The 23,540-nt window shown below is 34.3% G+C and overlaps 1 protein-coding gene across 3 annotated transcripts in view; it reads right to left on the reverse strand.

Annotated features, from left to right (window-relative positions):
* GAS2 (growth arrest specific 2) overlaps positions 1-23,540 on the reverse strand; it is a 141,138-nt gene that overhangs the window by 54,586 nt on the left and 63,012 nt on the right. For all 3 annotated transcript variants that reach the window (XM_008068498.1, XM_021717788.1, XM_008068497.1), the window contains exons 5-7: positions 20,472-20,535; positions 11,777-11,918; positions 3,231-3,338 (exon numbers count right to left, since the gene is read on the reverse strand). In XM_008068498.1, coding sequence (XP_008066689.1) covers positions 3,231-3,338; positions 11,777-11,918; positions 20,472-20,535 — 314 coding nt within the window. The remainder of the gene's footprint in view (positions 1-3,230; positions 3,339-11,776; positions 11,919-20,471; positions 20,536-23,540) is intronic.

The raw sequence follows: 23,540 nt of genomic DNA on the forward strand, positions 1-23,540 counted from the left end.
TTTGAAATCTGTATACATTCTTACATTTTTTTATTCTTATTTGCTGTTTTTGTATCTGTTTGAATGTATAAAGAAAATATATATGTTCGTATGTGCACATGAACATAAAAACAAATAAAGTGGGTGTTGTCAGCATCTTTGGAAGGTACTTAGCACTGAAATTATTAACTCTGGCTTACATTGAGAAGAGTAAGTCAAGAGTAAGTGTGTTAGATACTTAAAGGAGAATCTTGTATTTATGGCTTGCTAAGGGATAATTATCTTGGAGTTAGTGTTTTGGTAATTATGTTATCTTTAAGTAAAGGTTAGCCTTAAGTGACCCTTAATTTTATTAGCCTGGAGTGACACTGAATGGTTCTTTATATTGGACAGGTTAATTATGCCCATATGAAGACACTGATGCTCTCAGGATGAACAGAAAACTAGGGGGTAGATGTTAAGACCCATGTGCATTTCATTGTTTGTATATTTTATAGAAAATATACAAAAACACAGCCAAGTAAATATGACCATATTAAGCAATTTCAAAAAAGATGTGACAAAATTTAAAGTACGCTCATGTTAAAAGTGCAAACTAAAGAAATGTAGAATCGTAATGAAGACGTTGTGAGGTGATCATTCACCTAGTGTGTGGGACAGCGTCACTACAAGCACTTATTACTTAATCTAAGTGTTCAGAGAAACACAGTTAAAATATTAGCAGTGACAGCCATTTGATCATTTGAAAACCAATTCAATACCTCTGAGATGTTTTGAGTAATAACTGCCAGGTCCTTACTAAGAGTTAGAGCTGAATAACAATCAATTAAATACAATCTGCACCACAAATTGAAAGCACTAGCAAAAGTATGTACACATCAGTGAGACATTCTTAGTTTGTCCATTTAACATGGAGCAGAAACTAGGAAAAAATATGCAATGCAAGTCACATGTGATCTGCCTATGAAATTTTAGTTTTTAAGCCTCTAGGGATAATTAGAGACAAGGAGATAAAACTTTTTTAGAATCACTTTACTCCATCAGAGCAGAGTAGACTTATGACAAGCCAAAGGATAGGTATTTCAATCAATATATGTTCAAGGATCTTTTCCCTTTGTTTTGACAAATAGTTTTGGTTTCCAATTTAGGCAGTGATAGGAATTTTTCTTTTAAAAATTAAGCTTTTTAAGGATTTATTTTCAAGTGAAATCTGTCATAAAAATAGTGAAATTACAGGTAGCCAATGCAAAAATTTAAAAAGTAAATGATTAAAAAACATTAAAACACTGTTCTAAAACACATCATAATAGCTTGATGGCATCACTTGCTGGACTAATCAGTGAATAAACACATCACAATTAACTCTCCCATTGCAGGCTAACCCGATACATCAAGAAGCATGACACTGAGTGTGCTCAATATGTTCTTATGAATTAATTGATATCAAATTAAAATGCCATCATTAAGGAATATGATGCATTTTTTTGTAAAGCAAATCTCAGTTTCTCTATAAACAATACATGAATAGATTTTACCAAAAGAAAAATATTTCCTGAAAAGAAAAATGGAATATCAAAAACTTATGTATTAAAATGTTATAAAACATATGATTTATAAATTTAAATCTGAAATTATTTGATAAGTGACTAAACGTAAAACATCAGACACAAATAAACATATGCAATATACATTTTTGCCTGAAGACATAAGGCTACATTAGAGGGAGAAGTATCTAATATACTATTTTATTTATTTTATTTTATTTTTTTGAATTGGGATCTCACTCTGTTGCCCAGACTGGAGCGCAGCGGCACAATCACAGCTTATCACAGCCTTGACCATGGGCTCAGGCAATCTTCCAGCTCAGCCTCCAGAGTAGCTAGGACTAGAGGCACCTACCACCATGCCTTTTTGCAGGGATAGGGTCTCACTATGTTTCCTAGGCTGGTCTGGAACTCTTAGGCTCAAGTGATCCTTCTTTCTCAGCCTCCCAAAGTGCTGGAATTTCAGGCATGAGCCACCATGCCTGAACTCTAATGTATTATCATAAAATGTATTAATAAAACACCTATTATAAAAAGGAATGATTTTTTAAACAAATAAACTCCTATGTTTTGATTCTGAGCTCTAGGACAATATTATAAAGGAAACTGTTTCTCAACTGAGAAAGGTCAACTGGGTAAAATTTAAACACATCTGTGGAGATTCTAGACTACTATTATTTAATGCACTCAAGTGAAAGCAGGCAGCCTGGCCTTAATTTAAAAACAACGCATGTTATCCTTGCAATAAAGAACAAAAGAACAATAAGCAACTCAGGCAATTGCCTTCCTTGTGAGGCCATTCATCCAGATTTGTTCTCAAACCCCTAATAATAACATATTGTTATATCCCTTTTGTTGCCATCCCAAAGTAGAATAGCAATTAATTCCTGGGAATTGAAAAAACAAACACACACATCAGCAAACATTGACCTAAAATTGGTTTAAGATACAAAATGATTGGCACTGTATTTTAAAGCTAAATTATTATTAAACTTTTCTTCAATTACATGGTGCAGAGCCTTTAAAAAAAAAAAGACCTGTGATACAGAAAGTTTCAGTCAAAATTAGAAATTAAGGAAACTGTACACTGGCAAAATTTCAAGATAGCAATCACTTATTTGAGTATCGTAAAAATGTGCATCAATTGTACTCGATGTATACATTCAAATCATTTTGCTCTACAAAATAACAAGCAAGATATTTTTAACTAACTCAAATGAGAATAACTTTTTTTTTTTTTTAAATCAGGACCTCCCTTCTTTAAGAAATGACTAAAATATAAAGCAGAAAAAATAATTTTATGTATCAAAGGCAGATTTCTAGGAACACATCAGTACTGTTTATTTATTTTACAAAAGAGCTGTTAGTCTCAACAAAGGTCACAAACTTAATTTTTAAAATTGAGTTATTTTAATTATTAGCAAAATAGGCCACCCGTGAAAGTCTCCTACATCCCCTTTGCTCTCTTTGGTGAGTATGTGTTTATGTACATATAAAAAGAGACAGACAGTTCTATCTATTTAGCCCTCAGTGGTACATCTTAATGCAGGCTACTTTTTTAAAAAAATATGCATCCCTTGTGTCTTTAATCCACTGTGAGCACAACAAGGAAGTTCCTGCTTAGTTACCTGTGATATTTACCCGGTAACCTTCAATTCTTAATATCCCCCATAAAGACCAAATAATAAATGAAAAGAAAAACTTTACCCTAATGAAAAGGATCTTTTCTCCCACTCGGTATCTTCCTTGGGAGAGCCGCTCCACACAGAACTTGTTCGGGCATTTGCAAGGAGGATCTTCAGAAATTCGTTTCACCTGAAACAGAAGAGCAGGCAAGAACTGCATGTTGAATAAATCAATGAATAGGGAAATAAGAGCATGGATCCATCCAGGACACGGGGAAATTAGTGATGCTGAATAAAACTAGATTCAAAGGCTCTCTAAGATGGCTTTCACTGAAAAAGTGAGGAATCTGCCAAGCATCAGTTAGTGATTAAGTCCATGATTTTGACTTCTGAGCTTCCCCCATCATATTATTTAATTGGAGCAGAGATACTTCCACTCCAGTATTAATAGACTTCTCTTCCTAGAGATTTTCTTAAAAGGTTATTCCCGAGTGGGATGGTGATAACAAAATAAGATGCACAAAAGTTGGGTAACAGTCATGTCATTCCCATCCAATAACGCGGAACCACATTCTGCTGTGGGGGTGATATCATAAGCCCAAAGAATGTGTATGTATGAGTCTGTGCTGTTTTCAGTGTTTTTCTATGTGAATCTCTTTCTCTATGTTTATAACATATATTTAACATATGTCATCGCTAGAGGTGGTAGAGTTTTCCTTATCACTGCAAGTAAGAGCTTCCAGAAGAAAATCAAGGATGGGGGGGTGGTGAGGAGGGCTTTGATTCTCCAGAAGAAAATCAGACAAATGATGTCAAAAGAGGACACGGTGTGAGGCCCGAACTTCAGGAGGATCGTGCTTAACACAATTTTGCTGCCACACAGTAATTGAACAAACAGTAAATTGATGTTCAAGTGGTTCCTCTGCCAAGAAATGGTAATCACAAGTCCAAATGGAAAGTATTTCTATCTTGCAGAGTTCTTAAATGAAACCCAGGCACTGTTGGTATCAAATGAAGTAAAATACAAGCAACATTTTCTCAAGTGGCCTGCCCTTCTCTAATGCCTTCCTAGTTTTGAAAAAGAAATTGATTTAAAAAAAAATTAAGGACCTTTTTGTCGTTTTGTAAGAGGTGGAAGCAGAAATGGAAGAGATGAGGCCAGACTGGGGGCAGTGGAAGTATATTGTTAAGTAACCAGTGACTGATGACATCTGCGCTTCTTACGTTACCTTGGGATAAGTCAGTCTGGCAGGTATTCTGTTTTTGGCTAGAAATCCAGACAGTTTTCTGCTGAAATGGGATTTCAAGAGGAGCCTGATTACTCAGAATTATACTATCTCTCATCCCCAGACTAGGAAGTTGATGGAGAAGCGGAAGAAAGTAAGAATGGTTTCTTAGAATTGTATTCAACGCATTGTGTGGGAACTAGCTCAACACCAGGGAAAGAGAAGAGGAGAACTAAACCTGACCCCACTGTTTTATCACAGCTGAATCATTCTATCAGGACATCTGTTGAATAAATTAATCTGAATAGACTCCACTGTGTTTCTTTCATGATATCTTGATTAAAGAAGGTGGGATGTATTATCCACATAGTGAGTCACCTATTTTTATTTCACTATTTCCCTAAGTATCAAACAAAAAAATGTGAAGAAACATTGAAGGCTTCAATATTGTCAATTTTTGTTGAAACTGTTCACCAGAATATAATATCTTAACACAGGTATGCTTGTTTTTGCATTCCTCTTTTTGTTCTTTTTTTTAATTTGGTTCTTTTTCTTTTTTCTTCTTTTGCTCCTATTCTTTCTCTTCCTTTTTTTAAATGAGGTTGCAGATAATAGCTTTATTTGCAGAGTAAAATATAGCCAATATTATTAGCTAAACACAGAAACTTTGCAAGCAATCTCTATTTTATATCCCTATTTTAAAGCTCATGTTGGGGTATGTCAATTTCAACTCCCAACTGTTATACAGTGTATACCTCACATGCAGTGAAGTAGTTGCCACAGGAACAATTAACTTTTCATATTACATATATGAAGCTCTGATGTAAACCATTAGTGAGGCTCAAATTACTTTTCTGTCTGCTCTACTGTTCCCGAAATAAACCACTTCAGTGAAAAACTGTCAAAGAATGCAAATAGTTCACTTCAATTTTCCCCAATGTAGAATGAAGGGGAACTATAAGAGACTTCTGGCGTCAAATAAGGTTGGAAAATTCCAGGTTAAACAAGATCTTATACTGGAACTTACCAGAACCTTTGATGTGTCAAAGTGTATTGCCAAATTCTAGCAGGGCCTATAGTAAGCTGTATTTCTCAAGCTAACCTAACCACGCAATTTCTCTCCCCAGTGGGTATTGGTGGTGTGTTTGATTAAATATTCTTGAAAATGCAAGTCTAAAGACTTTCAGAGTATAGTATTCTCTCTGGCAAAGATACAGAGATATACATTTTGCATACTTCCTACAATCAATTAAGACCTCTTAATTAAATTAATGGTTATGTTCCCAAAACCCTGGAAAAGGTTAAAGAGGGTTTAAAGCTCTCATGAAATCCCTTCACTGTTTCCAGTTGAGAGAATATAACTTGAAGTAGGGAATTTATGTATTGACTCTACTTGTTGTTATATAGAAAGTCTTTCACTCTCTTTTTCTGGATTGAAGTGTTGGTAAAACTCCAATCCCTTTAATAGGTTTTTTCACCACCTTCTTGCTGCCTTTCATTTTTTTCCTCTGCTCAAGGATACAGAATAGCCAGATATGGGATAAGCTGGTGATAGGAGAAAACCATTCTACCTGCTTTTCCCAGTCTTACATGCATAGTTTCAAGTGTAAGCATTTCCTCCCTCTGCAAAGCTACAGCAGAAATGAAAAAAAAGTGCATGTATTTCCCTAATACATGGCCAATTTGCATAAATAGAATCAAAGAGAAGGGTTTTTTGTTTTAATTACCTACAATGATAATTTACCAAGCAAACAAGGTACTAGATACAGATTAATAAAATATGGCCCTTGCCTTTGAGAGCAAGTTCTGCACCTTGTGAAGAATGGATATTTATTCCCAATAAGGTAAATGCCTTGGTAAACATACACAAATACATGAGGCACCAAAGGAATAAATCATCAAGCTTACCTGGAATGAGAGATGCTAAGAAAATCTTTATATAGGAGGTAACGCAACTTAAATTTTAAAAGGTAAAATGGTGTTTAAAAGCAGATTTAAAAGGTTAGTAGGCAGAAGCAAGGGGAGGAAGACAAAATGGTAGCATCAAAGTGCCAGAGACTAATCCAGAAAGCAAAATTGTAGGAAAACATGCAGTGGGCCAGAATGTGGAGGGCTATGGGTAATGTGACTGATTAGCTTTGGCTTTATTCTGGATGTTTTAGACAACCCTATGTAATTTTAATGAAATCCAAATTACATTTGGTTTGATCTTTCTGGTAGCAGTAATAGTTGTAGAGGTGAACTTCAAGATTGGTGAGGTCAACAGTATCAAATGCCAGGAGGAGTTCTCATAATTCAGGACCAAATAACTTTATTTGATTCAGTAATTCATTCAATAAGAGGTTAAGGGTGACTTTAACCAGCTACTCTTCAGTGGTCTGGAACCCTACCTATAAGGTATTAAAGAAAATGAATGGAGGTGATAGCTAGGAGGAAAAGGATTAAGAGGAAGTATGGTTGTCCCAGAGAAACATACTATCAGGAAAAAAAACTAAAGGAACATTTTACTGTAAAGTAAGTCTAATAAAAAAGTATAATTGAGACAGAGGAAAAATTGTTCTCATCAATACACACAAAATGCCCCATTATCTATGATTAATGTTATTCAATTCCTTGACAAAATAAAAAGTGACATACTATGAAAAGCAAAGCATATGATTAATCCTTTAAGACAGTCATGTAATTTTAAAATCATTTTAGGTAGCATTAAATTCAAGTCCACTACCTATTCTTTTTTGAGGTCTTGAGTGACTGAAGTGTTATACAAAAGAAACTAAACTGGACTAGTGAAGATACCTTTAAGTGTGTTGCCCTTAACAGATATGAGAGTTCTTAATCTATCAGACAAATTGTTATATTTCTGCTTAGCTAATACTGCAATATAGTTTATAGTGTCACATGAAGAAAAGTTTTTTTAAAATGTAGAAATCTGTTTTTCTGCATCCCATAGTGTCAATCAGCCATGTTCCCAACTCTTTTCAGCTCAGACCCTAGAGAAAGAAACCCCTAGCCACTGGTCAACAGTTCATTTCAGTCCTGCCTATTTTTACAGCTGGCATCAGGGTTGGTGCTAGCTTCTAAGGACTTTCTCCATGTATATGAAACGTATGTCATTCTAATACCTCTGGCATTATCATTTTCTACTAAATTCATAAGCAGCTCCAACTCCATGAACGCAAACATCACATAAACAACATGCCAATCATCCAAAATTTCTCCCCTTTATTATATTTTTTTTACATTTTCACTTAAAATAAATGTGTAAGGAGGCATATGCATATACATACTCAAGCACACTACTTATCAAAACCAAGAACTACTTAACAGACAACTGATATCTCAGAGTTTTAATTCACTCTGTTCAATCAGTTTCTGTGATATCTAGATACTGTTTTCTGTGATTCTGAGGGCATCATTAAAATATTTTCTAACTGCCAAAAAATTGTGATTCAAGGACCCTGCTTGGTAGAGGTTCCTTGGAGAGTTAGACAAACTGTGTTGGAAACTCAGTTTCTCTCCTCCCCTCAGCAGGTTACTCCACTTCTATGTTTCCATTTTCACAATAAGAAACCTGCCTTTCAGGTATGAGAGCACTTGAAAAACAATGTTAGACCTTGAATTATAACAGGCAGGGTTTTTTTTGTTTTTGTTTTTGTTTTGTTTTTTGAGTTGGAGTCTCACTCTGTCACCCAGACTGGAGTGCAGTGGCTGCTCCCGGCCACTGCAGCCTTGACCTGCTGGACTCCGGTGATCCTTCTGCCTCACCTTCCAAGTAACTGGAACTACAGGCTCACGCTACCATGCCCGGCTAATTTTTTATTTATTGTAGAGATGAGGTCTCGCCAAGTTGCCCAGGCGGGTCTTGAACCCTGAAGGCTCAGGTAATCCACTCACCTCGGCCTCCCAAAGCACTGGGATTACAGGCTGAGCTACCGAACCCGGCCAACAGGCAGTTCCTAAAGGATTGTTATTTTCTCTATCACATGTTTAATTTCCCTTCTTTAACATTCCTCTGCTCACTTTTTAATAGAGTAATTTTTTTTTTCTCTTGGATGCTTTTAAGTTTCTTTAACTCTGGTTATCAGCCCTTTGTGGGATACATAGTTCGCAAATATTTTCTCCTATTCTGTAGATTGTCTGTTTGCTCCATTGATAGTTTCTTTTCATGCAGAAGTTCTTTTCATGCAGAACTTCATGCAGAAGTTCTTAGTTTGATTAGATCCCACTTGTTCATTTCTGGTTTTGCTGCATTTCTTTTTTGAGGACTTGGACATAAGTGCACTACCTAGGCCAATGTTCAGAAGAGTATTTCCTGGAATTTCTTCCAGGAGTTTTAAAGTTTGAGGTTTTGCATTTAAGTTTTTAATCCATCTTGCGTTAATTTTGCATATGGAGGGGAAGTATGGGTCTAGCTTCATTCTTCTGTGTATCGTTAGCCAATGTATTCAGAAAATTTATTGAATAGGGTGTCATTTTCCCAATGTTTATTTTTGTCAACATGGTCAAAGATGAGTTGGTTGTAAGTCAGCAGTTTGATTTCTGGCTTTTCTAGTCTGTTCCATTGGTCTATGTGACTATTTCTGTACCAGTACTGAATTTTTGGTTACTATATCCTTGTAGTAAAATTTGAAGTCCAGTAATGTGATGCCTATGATTTTTTGTATTGCTTTAGCTACTCAGGCTCTTTTTTTCTTCCATAAAAATTTAAGAATTGCTTTTTCAATAATAAATTATGCTGATAGTTTGATATGAATTGCATTGAGTATGTACATTACTTCGCATAGTATGGCCATTTTAACAATATCAAGTCTCCCAATCCATTAGCATTGGATGTTTTTCCATTTTTTTGATTTTTTTTTCAGCAGTGTTTATATATATCTTTCAACTTCTTAGTAAGATGTATTCCCAGGTGTGTGTGTGTGTGTGTGTGTGTGTGTGTGTGTGTGTGTGTGTATTGTAAATAGGACTGTGTTCTTGATTCTGTTCTCAGGTTGAATATTAGTGGTGTAGAATTGCTACTAATTTTTGAACATTGAGTTTGTATCCTGAGATGTTACTAAAGTCACTTTTCTGGTCTAGGAATCTTTTGGTGACATCTTTAGTGTTTTCTAGATATAGAATAATATTGTATGTAAAGAGAGATAATTTTATTTCCTCATTTTCTACTTGATTGTTCTGGCTAGAACTTCTAGTATCATGTTAAATAGGAGTGGTGAGAATGGACATCCTTGACTTGTTCCAGTTCTTAAGAACAATGCTTCCTAATTTTGCTCATTCAGTATGATGTCAATTGTGGGTTTGTGGTGATGGTACTTATTATTTTGAGATATATTGCTTTAATGCCGAGGTAGCTAAGGGTTTTTATCATAAAGGGATGATGGATTTTATCAAATGTTTTTTCTGCCTCCACTGAAATGACCATGTGGTTCTTGTTCTTAATTCTGTTTATGTAGTCTATCACTTTTATTGAGTTGCATATGTTGAACCAACCTTGCATTCCAAGAATAAAGCCCACCTGATCATGTGAATGATCTTTGTGGCATCCTATTAAATGTGGCTAGCTAATATTTTGTTGAGGATTTTTGTATCTATGTTTATCAGGGATGTCAGCCTGTAGTTTTCTTTCTTTGTTGTGTCTTCACCAGATTTGGGAATCAGGGTGATATTGGTTTCATAAAATGAGTTAGTGAGGAGTTGCATCTCCTCAATGTTTTTGAAATAGCTTCAGTAGAATTGGTACTAGCTCTTCCTTGTATGTCTGAAAGAATCTGGCTGTGAATTCAACTGGACTAAAACTTTTTTTGATTGATAGGTTTTATATGGCTGACTCAATTTAGTGACTTATTTGTTTAGTCAAGGTTACAGTTTCTTCCTGTTTCAATCTTGGGAAGATGTGTGTTTCTGGGAATTTATCTATCTCCTCTAGATTTTGTAGTTTATACATATACAGATGCTGATACTGATCTTTGAGAATCTGTTGTATATCTGTGGGAATGGTTATTTCATTTATTTGGAATTGTGAGCATGCGCACACTCTCTTTCTCTCTCCCCCTTTCCCAGCCCTTTCTCCCTCTCTCCCTCTCTCTCTTTTTCATCTGGCCAGCAGTCTATAGTCTATCAACTTGAATATTTCTCAGAGAAATGCAAATAAAAATTACAATGAGATACAATCTAACACCAGTCAGAATGGTTATCATTAATAAACCAAAAAGCAACAAGTGTTGGCAAGATTGTGGAGCAAATGGAATGCCCATACACTATTAATGGAAATGTAAGCTAGTTCAACCCCTGTGGAAAACATTTTGAAGATTTCAAAAAGGGGGGAAAAAATAGATTTACCATCTGACCCAGAAATTCCTCTACTGGGGGTATATGCAATGCAATATACATCATTTTACCAAAAACATCTGAGCTTGCAGCATAGTCACAATGGGAAAAACATGGAACCAACTCAAGGTGACATTAACTGTGGATTGGATTTTTTTTTAATGTGGTACATACACATTATGGAATATTATATAGCCATAAAAAGGAACAAAATCAATCATTGCCTTTGCTGCAACATGGATGCAGCTGGGTACCATTATTCTAGGCCAATGAACACAGAAACAGAAAGGCAAATACCTCATATTCTCACTTATAAGCGAGAGCTAAGCACTGGGTACACACTGATAAAAAAGATGGGAATAACAGACATGGGGAATTCCTAAAAGAGAGAGGAAGGGAGGGACACAAAAGTTAAAACAAATAAATAAATATAATTAAATAAAATAAATAAAACTATGAGGTACCATGTTCACAATTTTGGTAACAGGTTCAATAAGAGCCCAACCCATCATGCAATGTGTGCCAGATAACAAACCTGCACATGGATCCCTGAATCTAAAATGAAATACATCCAAAGTTTTTAGAAAACTACTCCAAGGAATCAAGCATAGATTCTTTTATTGTATGCTGAATTACTAAGTCAGGTTTTTATATTTATTTTATAAACAAAGGGTTTAAAAAAAAAAATAAAAGAGCCATGAAAAATAGCTCCAGAAAAACAAAACAAAAAAATCCTCAAAATATTTTACCTCATGCTTCTCATCTGTAAAAGGAGAAATATTGGACCAACAACACTGAGGCTTTAGTGTTTCTTAAACAATTTTCAGCAAGTTAGCTTATTTTAAAATGCTAGATACTGTTCAGCAGAATTAAGAAACATTTTATTTTAAAAGACTGGCTCACTTTTTGGTTTCAAAATGAATCGTAGAAGTCCAACCTTGCTCTTAGAGACTGAAAATAAATGTCAAGGAAATTGAAATAGGTAGAGGTTCACCTGATAGGAGATTGCACAAAATGTCTTTGTAGTTCAAAAGAGACGGACTGCTGGAAAAAAAGTCTGACCGGCTTTACTTACTGCATCATCCAGTAAGTTTCCTGTACTCTTTTTCCCAGAAGACTTGGATGAAGGAGAAGGTGAAGGAGAAGGGGCAGAAAGTGTTTCTTCTTGTTCAATCTCTTTTTCCAGTTTTATCAAACCAGGAGGCTCCACACCATACCTTTTAAAAGATACCAGATCATCATATATACATAATTAAGAATGACAAAATTACCATATGTTACATTTGATTATGAAAAAACATAGTAGTAAATTGCTAACCTAAAAAATAATAATTCAGTATTTCTGGCATTGAAATGATAGTCTTAGTCAGGTGTGGTGGCTCACACCTATTATCCCAGCACTTTGGGAGGCTGAGGTGAGAGGATTGTCTGAGCCCATGAGTTTGAGACCAGCCTGGGCAACTTGGCAAGACCTCATCTCTACAACATCAACAACAACAAAGAAATGTTAGTCTTAAATTAGCATCCTTCTAAGCCGGAGAAAAACACATATACCTGCTAGGTATTTACCTATGCACATACATGGACACACATAATATACTAAAAGGAATACAAATACTCAGCATTATATGTTAGTTAATAACATGTACAATCATGTAAAATTTCATCAGTTTTCCTATTTACCAGCATTAAATTTATTAGTGCTATAATTAAACTCCTATTTTGAACATAAGCTTGTTAAAAATAGAAACAAAATCAGAGGATCAGAGTTAAGTTTGAAAACAAAAGTACCTGGAAATAAACATCTTTAAATGATCTAACAGAGAAGAAATTCACTTTTAATTATAACTCCTATTGGTCCAGAACAATGATATGCAGTATCATAAATGATGGTCTTAGGAACAAGGTAATGAAAGCAAATTTTTTGTTATTGGGAAAGAAAATAAGCAGAGGAAACAAAGAAATAATTCAGATAATAATGTGTAAAAAATTGTGTGCTGTAAATTATAAATGCCATAGAAGTTTAAAGAGAGAGAGAGATGCAGTGACTCTCAGCTATCTTCAATACTCATATTTTTCTTAAGCTAAATGTAAGATTAGGTTTTGTTTCCTAGATACATATCAACTGCACCTGAGGGGGGCAAAAATAATTCTAGAATTTGAGGGTTATGAGGGATTTGAGGAATTGTAAAGTTGTACTCTTTCATTTTTACAGATGAGAATAAAACTCCAGAGAAGATATATAACTAGCTGCGATATAACTAGTGAGAAGCAGGATAAGAACTTACTTACATGCAAGTTTTTTGGTTTTTTTTTATTTCAAGGCCTGACATTTTAATCAGATAGGATTGTGTGTTGAAAAGAAATAAAAAAGATACTTGGAGATTTAAAAATAGGTTATGGATAATCTATAAAGTAAATAATCTATAGACAAAGAATATGTTGACAATATGTTTAATACCTTTGATTCAGTAGTATATTACAACATGATTACATGTAAAACTTTAAATTACTGTCCCGTTCAAATGACTTGCTATTTTAACTGATATCATTATTCAGTATTCATTTCTAAGAGAAAGAATCTTCCCTACTCTTGATGTTTTGTTCTTGTAGTGAGTTCTCAAGTCACCTAATTCCTTGCTTCTCTGCTTCATTACTCATTTCTCCCTAATGATATAAAGAGATTTGTCACATCAGCAAATCTAAGAATAAACTGTGCATGGCTTATTCAGTTTACCCTCTTTTTCTAGGGAGGAAGCTGCTTACTGGGAAACTCTTCAGAGGGATCAACCCTGATTCATTTTAACTTGTGACTAGGTAGATTAATTTGCCTAATTCTGGAGTTCCATTAAAGACATTAAGCATGTCTGTCAACTTGGACAATTTTAGCTATAAAGGTAATATTTGATATTTCATCTGCCATTCTTTTTTATTTTTTTCTTGAGTCAGAGTCTCATCTGTCACCTAGGCTGGAGTGCAGTGGCACTCTCATGGCCACCTTAACCTGGACCTGCTGGACTCAGGTGATCCTTCCACCTCAGCCTTCCAAGTAGCTGGAACTGCAGGCATATGACACGATGCCTGACTGATTTTTTTATTTATTGTAGAGACAAGGTCTCGCCATGTTGCTCAGGCTGGTATTGAACCCTGAGATCAGGTAATCCTCTTGCGTCCGCTTCCCAAAGTGCTGGGATTACAGGCTCATCTGTCACTCTTATTTTCTTTTTCTTTTTCTTTTCTTTTCTTTTCTTTTTTTTTTTTTGAGAATTCAGGTAGTAAATAGGGGTGCTACGTGTCAGGTACCTTTTGTGAGCTAGAAAACTTACATTAAACAAAAGAGTTTAAGGTGGGGCACAATTCAACTAAACAATTACTACTTTGATACTAGCTTCTAGTCTACAGAGTAATTTTCAGTTACATAGAAATAATTAGCTAAAAGGCTTAGGCACCACTTAACATATTTCTACACTTTTATAATATTTACCAGTTAATGGGACACTGGTGGGAACATATGCTAGACTGTAAATTCTGTAATGCTAGAGACTACTGTCTGTCTGATCTACAACATATCTCACATAGATCTTGGCACACAATAGGTACCTAATAGTTACCATATAAATGAATGTCAAAAAACATGTTATTCTCATATAACAATAATACCAGCTTCTAAACATGAATTCAGTTTCATGGTTTTGGGTCCCTAAATGCATATATCATTTTAATAACACATGTCAACATTAAATGTACAAAAATGCTTGACCAAAAAAAATGCTCTTCTAGAAAACATTAACCCTATCTAAAACTAAAACTAAAGTACTGGGTCCTCACAGTGTCCAGTCCCGCTGAATATCCTGACATACATTTTTTTTCTGAGTCTTATTTCAACGTAAAATGGAAATTCTATGTTTGAATACTGTTAGAGGGAATTAAAATAGTATACTTTACATACCCAGTACAGTGTCTGACACATGGCACAAACTCTGAGGTTGCTATTGATAAATTAATTGGTGTGTGCAATCAGGAAACTGGGCTTCTGTGGCCAACATTTTTGGTTTCTTTCATATGTTATACCACCAAATGAGATCGTGTTAATCTCAAAATTAAGGTATTATCAATATACAAAGTAGTATTACTACTATCGTAATATTCTTTACAATTTGCTATCGACAATCTTTTATTTTTTGTTAATTTTTTAATTTTTAAAAATTTTTTTGACAAAAATAGCGTAGATGGGTTGTTCCTCCTCATCTAGTTCAACATTTTTTAAAAACATGGCCAGAATTATGGAATATCAGAAATATCTCAGTACTGGAGTCTAGCACATCAAGTTACAAATTCAGCTTTGCTACTAACTCTCCACGTAAACTTTGGCAAGCAACTCTTTTTAATCTCTCTAGACGTCTTTGGAGTCTTAGTTCCATGAAGGTATGACATTTGGTTATATTTAATGTTCTTAAGAGAATAAAATAAACTTAGTAGTAAGACTAGAAGTCACAGTCAATTAAAAGTAAGTCATAAGTGAAAATATCATATTTGACAGTATAAATTAGGTGACTGGAAAAAATGATTTCATTTGTAAGTGTAGGTGGAGTCATTCCACGTTTCAGTAACAAGTTGCATATTTTGCTTTACAAAATAAAATAATAATAAATATGCTATGTCTAGTACAAAGCAGGTTAGGTTTGAATAAAATTGCTAACAATCACACATAGAAAACCTTGCTCCAGAGATTTTTCTTTATCTGGAAATGTTAAAAATTAGCTATGCCACTGAACATAGAAAATCAACGCTAAGTCCCAAATCTCTGCTTACATTGGCTTTTGAATACTTCAAACTGCCTAAAGCACAGTCCGCCAGTCCTGCAATGCACACTTAAATACAATTCATTGACTTCCTGTCTGTCTGGAGATGTCAACAGACTGTAAATCATAGAATTCCCCGTGGGCTGGGGGCCTGCACCTGCAAGCCAACCAGGCATCAACTTGGTCTTTTTTCTGTTCTCCACAAGGCTGCTTCATTCTGGTTTCCATGATTAACACTATACCACTTCACATTTCTGCTTTGTCTAAGGTTTTCACAAATGTATACTGTTTTATACTCCTTTCCAACTTCAAGATTTTAGAGTTTTAGAAGTAGCTGTTGTTTTAAAATGATTAAAGGTCAAACTAAAGAGGCCAAAAAGGTCAGATCCACTAAAATAAAATCCTCAGACATTTCCCAGTGATATAAAAGTAGGTTGAATACTCAAAGGAAAATATATTTATTATTGTCCCATTGAACAAAGAAAGCAAAGTGCTAGGGAAAAGGTCTTATGGTTAATGACTTTATGATGAAATTGTAGGAGTGGATTTCTTATTTTTCTGGCACTTTGATACAACTTTTGGGATTAATCTAGATGAAATAACTGAGTCCCTAAACTAAGCCCTGAATTAGAAAATGTTCTCAAACTATTTAGTAGATGATGGTTGTCAAACAAAAGACATCTGGAGCCTATTTTACTAAGCTTAGAGAAGCAAATTTTTGAACCAAATGAGAGAAACTCTTTGTTTTTAAAGCATATAGGAACTTATAGATATTTGTAAGATAATTTTTGTCCCATTTGTCTTCTGTTTTAAAGAATTTTAAAGATAGATTAAGATTTGGAAATAAATTTCAGCCATGTAAAAGTACATGATATCCTTAGCAGTCATCTCAAGTGCTTTAAATAAATAGAATGAGCCAATTAATAATCTTTTTTTATGGATGTGGGGTACAATTCTGGGTTAGGTATAGTCAATAACTAATAATCTTTATATAAGAATTAATTAATGATTAATTAATAATCTTTATATAAGATTTTTAATTGTTAACTAACATTTCCTTTTATAAGACCATGAAATAAAATAAGAGATTAAAGGAAATGTTCAGAAAGTATATTTCTTTTGAATGATCATAAATTTTCTTCCACATCAAGGAAGTACTCAGAAAAAAAAAATTACAAAAAATTCCATTATGATATAGATTATGGATTATGGCCCCAAACCAAAATATCAAAGGATGTTTTTTACTTTTATCATAAAAATATTCTTAATTCTACAGTGTATAAAAATTTTAAATTCATAGTAACTTTGTTTTCAGCAATGAATATAAAGCACTGTCATTAAAACTATCATTGAGATTTTATTGACTTGCTTTTTCTGTGTTTTACCTTTCACAAGACAAACACATATTTTACATTCAAAAACTGGCATTCTTCTGAAATATTAGCAGAGGGACTTCACTCTCCAGTGATGATAGCTCTATTTAGTTGAAAATAAAAGGAAGCTTTACCCATGAGAAGAGAAATAAGTGGCCTCATTCTCCCATCCCAGAACTCAGAGAAGCCCACAGCACTCGAAGGCGTTTCACTAAGTGTCCCCAGAGAGAAAAACATGAAAGAGAATCAGAATCTTGCTGGGAATCATTTCTGAAGTGATGTTTATGCTTCTAAAATTGCAGTTGCATAATTTGGAAAAGTAAATGTTTAGAATAAAATATAAGAAAGCATCATTTATCTATCAATGATGAAAAACACAAAATTGGCCAGGCACAGTGGCTCACACCTGTAATCCCAGCACTTTGCAAGGTAGAGGCGAGAGGATTGCCTGAGCCCACAGGTTTGAAACCAGCCTGGGCAACATGGTGATACCTGATATCTACAATAAATAATAATTTTAAAAAATTAGCTGGGCATGGTAGCACATGCCTGTAGTTCCAGCTACTTGGAATGTTGAAGCGTGAGGATCACCTGAGCCCAATAGGTCGAGGCTATGGTGGCTATGAGCATGCCACTGCACTCCAGCCTGGGCAACAGAGTGAGACTCCAACTCATGAAAAAAAAAAAAGACACAAGATTCACAAGATTACATTGAGGACTTTGTTAACTCATCTGCTATGTTTTATTTTTGTAAATGTGTAAATGTTGTTATTAAGAACGCTTCCAAAATCACTTTTAGTATTAGGTAAAGCTGTTTTAACTCATTAATTTGTAATTCTTAATGGGGGGATGCACAAATTTAACCATTTCGATATAGATTTAATGTAGCTAAAGCAAAATGTAGGAGTAAAATTAGGCTGGGGAAATGAATTCTCCATTTTTGTTTCAACTAATTGGCTTCAAAACAGGGGTAATATAGTAAGATCTGGTTTTATTGAGTTGCTATTTGTAAAGCAAATTGAACTTGCATCAAAGTAAAAAAATCTTTAAATGTATACAGAAAGACACTGAAACAGATATTCATACTTAAATGTTCAGTCTATCTAACTGGTATTCAGCTGTTTAATATCTCACTGCACCCAACAATAAAAGTAATACCATGACCATCTATTAGCACTTTTTTATTTCGTTCAAAGTATGTAATACTTTATAATATCCAAGTGGATGAAGGAGATAAAAAAACAAATTTACAAATTAAATATTGTATTGTAATGGTTATCTTAATCCTTATGTAACTTCTATAAAATAAATAGTTTGCCTTTTTCAGTGTGAATAATTGCTGCCTTTATCAGGCTGCATGGACATAAAGCATGTTCAGAAACGCAGCAACCCAAAATTTTAAAAATTGTGAGTGGGGAACTCTTCATATGATGCCTCACCTTGAAAATGACAAGACCATTTTGATTTCCTTTCACTAACCAATATTTTAATTTGCTTTGTATCCTATGACAAGAGACAATTTATGTTGGATTCAGAGTTATAGGAAAAGTGATTCTTAAAGGCATTTTGTCATTGTCAAATATGGTGACTTGGGCATAGGTAAAGTGTTTATTTCAGCAGGATTCCTAATCAGAATGTTCATGTAATAAAAAAGATGATTACAAAACATAAAACAAAATCCAGAAAACAGGCAAGTGCTATCAATTTAATGGGAAACAAATGCTATTTTTTTTCCTCTAGCTAATTCTAGAGAAAGTGCAAATCTCTCTGTTTACTTCAATATCAAACTTTCTGAAGCAAGATGCTTATCTGATGCATATATTTATATTGATTAAGCCACAAAATGAAATCTGGCATTTTAACATATTTGAATGATATAATTAAACAATTAAACAAAACAGCTACAGTTTATCATTAAGCAGGAACGTTAGACTTTCCATGTTTCATATAATAAAAAAGTGTAATTACAAGACATAGGACAAAATCCAGAAAACGAGATTTACTTGAGCATTTCCAAGCAGCAGGTTAGTTACCGAGATTTTACTTGGTCTGTTTTCCTACTTCCTGTATTTTTAACTTTCCATTTTTTAAGGGATAGCTGCTAAATCCTTGATATTCATTTGACTCAGGGCCAAATACAGGTCAGAAGCCCCAAGACTGGTGGGGGCGTGGACATGTCAAGGTCCTAGAAGCAACAGGTACACCTTTGTCTTGCTTCCTCACTGAAACTCAAGGATGTGATAGCACTAAAGAGGAAAGGGGCCAAATAAGGAGCCAGGCACTACAAGCAAGTACCAAAAGCTTGAACTGAGTGGCAGACACCGGAGAGGACCAAGACTAGAGGGTGTTCCCCCAGAAGCCTTTCCATAATCCTCAGGAATGCTATGTCTCAACTTGATTTTTTCACTCCATGTTGAGTCAGACCGAGTGATATTTAGTTTGAATTTAAAAACATTAAAGCAATCTTCTTCATTCCAATCACTATGGTAACATAAAATTCATGCCTGATACATAATTCATTAAGATTATATTGACTATGATGATTTTAAAAACTTGAGGTAACAGCTTCTGATTACAGGTTAATTTTCTACTGGATTAAAAAAAAGGTCTGTTCATTGGAAACAAGATTTCTAGCCAAAATGTGCTGATGTGCTCATCTTGCATTTTCTTTTTCTTGATTCTGTTAATAAATTATCTACTGATAACCCTCACTTTATCTTCCTTGTTCATCTGATCTCAACCCTATAAATATACCCAGATATGGATTGGAAAACATCTCCTAATTAATGCTGAATTTTTAATTTGCATCAAGACCTCTTCAAGCCTTTATATGTTAATTTTTCATTAGGGGGACTTCATAAAACTATCAGAACCCCTGCCTGATGGTTTACAACATAATAAACGTAAAAACATGAATCCAAAGCAAGTTAGCTTAGTCATAAAGTTTCTTCCTGTACTTATCTAGCTATAATTTCTGCAATAATTTCTTGTTTTTCCTTTCCCTACGGGGGAAAAAAGGCTCCAAGGGTATCTCTACATAAGAATAATATTCTGCTTTTCTCTAATAAAAACAGAGAATAATTGAAAAAAATAAAACAATCTTCCTACTCAGAAGTGAAAACTAAAAGAGCTGAGGGATGAGGTATTAACTGGGAGAAATGAGAAAAATGATTAGAGAGGGAGGCTGAAAATGATTAAACAGTAAACAGGAAGCGAGAAGGTGAAGGAGGAGGAAAAGAGAGAACAAATGGGACTAGAATGTCCACTAAGGAAAGAGTTAACTGTCACAGAAAACTTCATGAGCAAGATCCTCTTCCACCACCAAGAAAGGTTTGGAGAGGAGATGTATTTGATTAAAGGATATTAGCAAATGCTTAGACATAGTGGCCTTGACAACAAGTGCCAAATGTAAAGAGCGTTGGTGACATGCTTTCAGTTTGAACAACCGTTCTCAAGATGTTCAGATAATCACATATACATGAATAGCTTCTCAACATCCGGGTTAAACATCAATAATGAAAGGCAAGCCAGCTTCTCCATTGCCTGAATGCTGAGATGCTCTATGTCTTCACATAGTAGCAGTAGTTTGACCTACCTGGCTGCAATTCGGCCAAGCTCTAGCAAACAGAGACACACTTCTCTGGGTTGTTTGTGGAGGACTGAAAGACAAGACAGATGTGAACACCTTTACAGCAGAAGGGATTGTAGAGCAGCCCAACTGTGCACAGGTTTGCTGATGACCCCCATCCCTCATGCTCCCAGGAGGTGAGCTGGTCTTCACAAAGTCACAGAACCCATTCTATTCCACCAGACAACTAGCTCTACTAAAGCCTTAAAGTGGTTCTCAAAAACTGCCCAACCTCCCTCCCAAAAACTGTTAGTCTCAGTTACTCTCACCCTGAGTAAACATCACCCTGAAAATATTTTCTTCAATTAGTTAATATTAGTTAATACTGAATAAAAATGTAGCTGAAATTATGAGATGCATAAATAATTTATATTTAGAAATAGCACACCCAAGACCATGGAGCAAGGACTGGTCTTTTTCGTATCCTGAGTCTACCTTTACCAATAGATTTTACCAGAAATAATGCAATGATAAAGATAAAAATTAAACATTATGTCCTCTGTTGCCCTCCAAACAAAGGTGAGTATCAGGTGAGTCCCTGAAACTAATGTGCCTTCCTAATTAAATCTGAGTAAATAATACTTTATAAGAAACACATTCAACTGACTAGATTTTGTAAATGTGTACCAATGTATCATTAGCCAGCTTTGCCTGTGAAACAAACGAATTAGAAACCGATTCTCTGAACTGATATTTCTATTCTCATATAATCTGATTACTCTAATGCACCAGCTTTACTGATAGCCTTGGACACATTCAGTAATGTTGACAAATAATACTTGCTTTTAAGAAGTATTATACTTGCCTATAAGAAGAGCATGCAGAAGAGCAGATGGCTCTCTTCTGTAACCAAGATTAGGGATTCTTTAAATGTTCTTATATTCAGTATGGAATAAAGATAAGAGATATCGGAAGAAATTTGCATTGTGTTTTTACACAGACACAATTAATATTTTAATAAAAGATAATGTTCACTTAATGACTATGTATGGATAAGCTTTAAGGAAAATAGCAATATTGCTTTAATTCTTAAACATAAAATTCTCTAAATATTCACTTTTCCGCTATTATTATACTAGCTTAATTATTTTACCTCCTTTTCCCCACAGATTATGGTAGTGACAGTAATTGATCTACTAACACCATAATGGAATTTGTTGAGAGTGTGTGATAAATAGAAAAAAAAAAAGCTTTTACATGGATGTAAAAGTATATTATTTCATTTGGCTTTAAGCATACATACAAATTTATCATTTTTTGGTTACAAAAACATCACTTTTAAAGTTTTTGAAATAAATTCTAATCACACCAGAGTTCAAATTCTATTAGTAAATTCTAATTTCCATAATAGACTATTGAAAATCTGAATTATAGAATATTCTATTCTTTATAATATAAATTTTAGATCCAACTGACCACTAGCGAATTGTCACAAAGCCCTGGTTAGGAAAGCCCTGAATTACTTCTAGTTAAAGGGGCTTAAAATAAAGACATTTACTACCTCTAGCTTCAAATGTACCTCTAGTTGACTGTGGCTAGAATATCAACTACACAAGGTTTGATGCATTAAATCAATTTTAGTGCAACGTAACATAGGGACTGTAACATCATATAGCCATCAATTTTAAACAAAAACAAATAACAAATATCACAAAACAGAAGTAAAAAATGAAAAAAACAATGTTCTTATCTAGATCATCAATTTCTTCTGATTCAAACTTTTTTTTTTAACTATGTCCATAGTACAAAATTACTAAGGAGTTTTTAGTAGGAGAAAGAACAACATAAAAACTGAGGAAGTGAAGACTTTTAAGGCCATGCTAATACCCGCATCTTAAGAAAATGCTGTCTGAAGTCAGTGCTAAAGTCCTGAGGGCTTTGGATACATTGTCATGTGTCTTATTATAGAAACCAGTATAAATGTATGAAAACTATCAGTGAACTGACCAAACTGCGTCCATGGGCAGTTAACTCACTATAAAAATACATGACAATTGTAATCGTTCTTAAATCAACTTATTGTACATATTCTGAGGACTATATAAGCATCTGTATGTAAATAGGTATATTCAAGCAAAGTCAAATTTTCTGAAAATCAATAATGTGGGTAATGTAAAAGAAGATAACTCAATATGTAGGATGCATCACTATTGTGCATTTTTCTTTCTTCTTTGTCAACATGAAGCAGCTTTTGCATGGCAAAACTCAATGTTGAATTGACCATGGACTCATTAGAAAATCTGAAAGACAAACCAAAAAGTAACTGGATGATTCTCCATTTCATCTTTTTAAAAGAATCAGCTCATAAAATTTAAGACAAATAAAGCTCTTTCCCAGCATCATTTCTTAGGAGAATGTTAAAAGAAAAAATAGTGTTTTGCTTTTATGTTTTCTTTAAAATATTGCCTTTTTATTTAAGCAATACGACTGCTTTAAAACACTTAATAGCTTTAAAAACATGTTAATAGCTTTTCCAATATTAAGCATACCAGGCTTGGCCCTGAATGGCCAAAATAATTAAATGTTTGATGACCAATAAGCAATGAGTACAATAACTTTGTAGAGGTGCAAAACTTAGCACAATACTTAGGACAGGAAAATTTCTTAGTAACTGCTATACTTCGTAATATAGAAGATGATGACAACTATGTGATGGCGATAGTGGTTGTCATGATGAGCAAACTGAAAAAAGACTAAAATTTCACCTAGCCTCTTTAGAAAAGGCAAAACTTTCAATTATGCAAATGTTTATTTGATTGCAAAAACAAGCACTCTTGCCTTATTGCTGTAAAATCAGATTGAAATGTCTTCAAGTAGTATCTCCAGTATACCAAAGAGGTGAGTTTGATTTTTGCATCAAAGCAAGTTCTAAACTAAAGCAAGTAGGAAAAAGTATAGTGGTTATGTTATTCAAGTTACACAGATTTAGGTGTGAGTGTGAGTACTACTTGTGTTGATTTAGGAGAGTATTCTATAAAACCTTATTTTCAGAGGGAAAACAGTGGTGACAACCACAGAATACATTTGTGATGATTA

The sequence above is a fragment of the Carlito syrichta genome, unplaced genomic scaffold (genome assembly GCF_000164805.1).
Source record: "Carlito syrichta isolate Samal-C Ts95f unplaced genomic scaffold, Tarsius_syrichta-2.0.1 Scaffold311075, whole genome shotgun sequence".
In the NCBI taxonomy this organism is placed as follows: domain Eukaryota; kingdom Metazoa; phylum Chordata; class Mammalia; order Primates; family Tarsiidae; genus Carlito; species Carlito syrichta.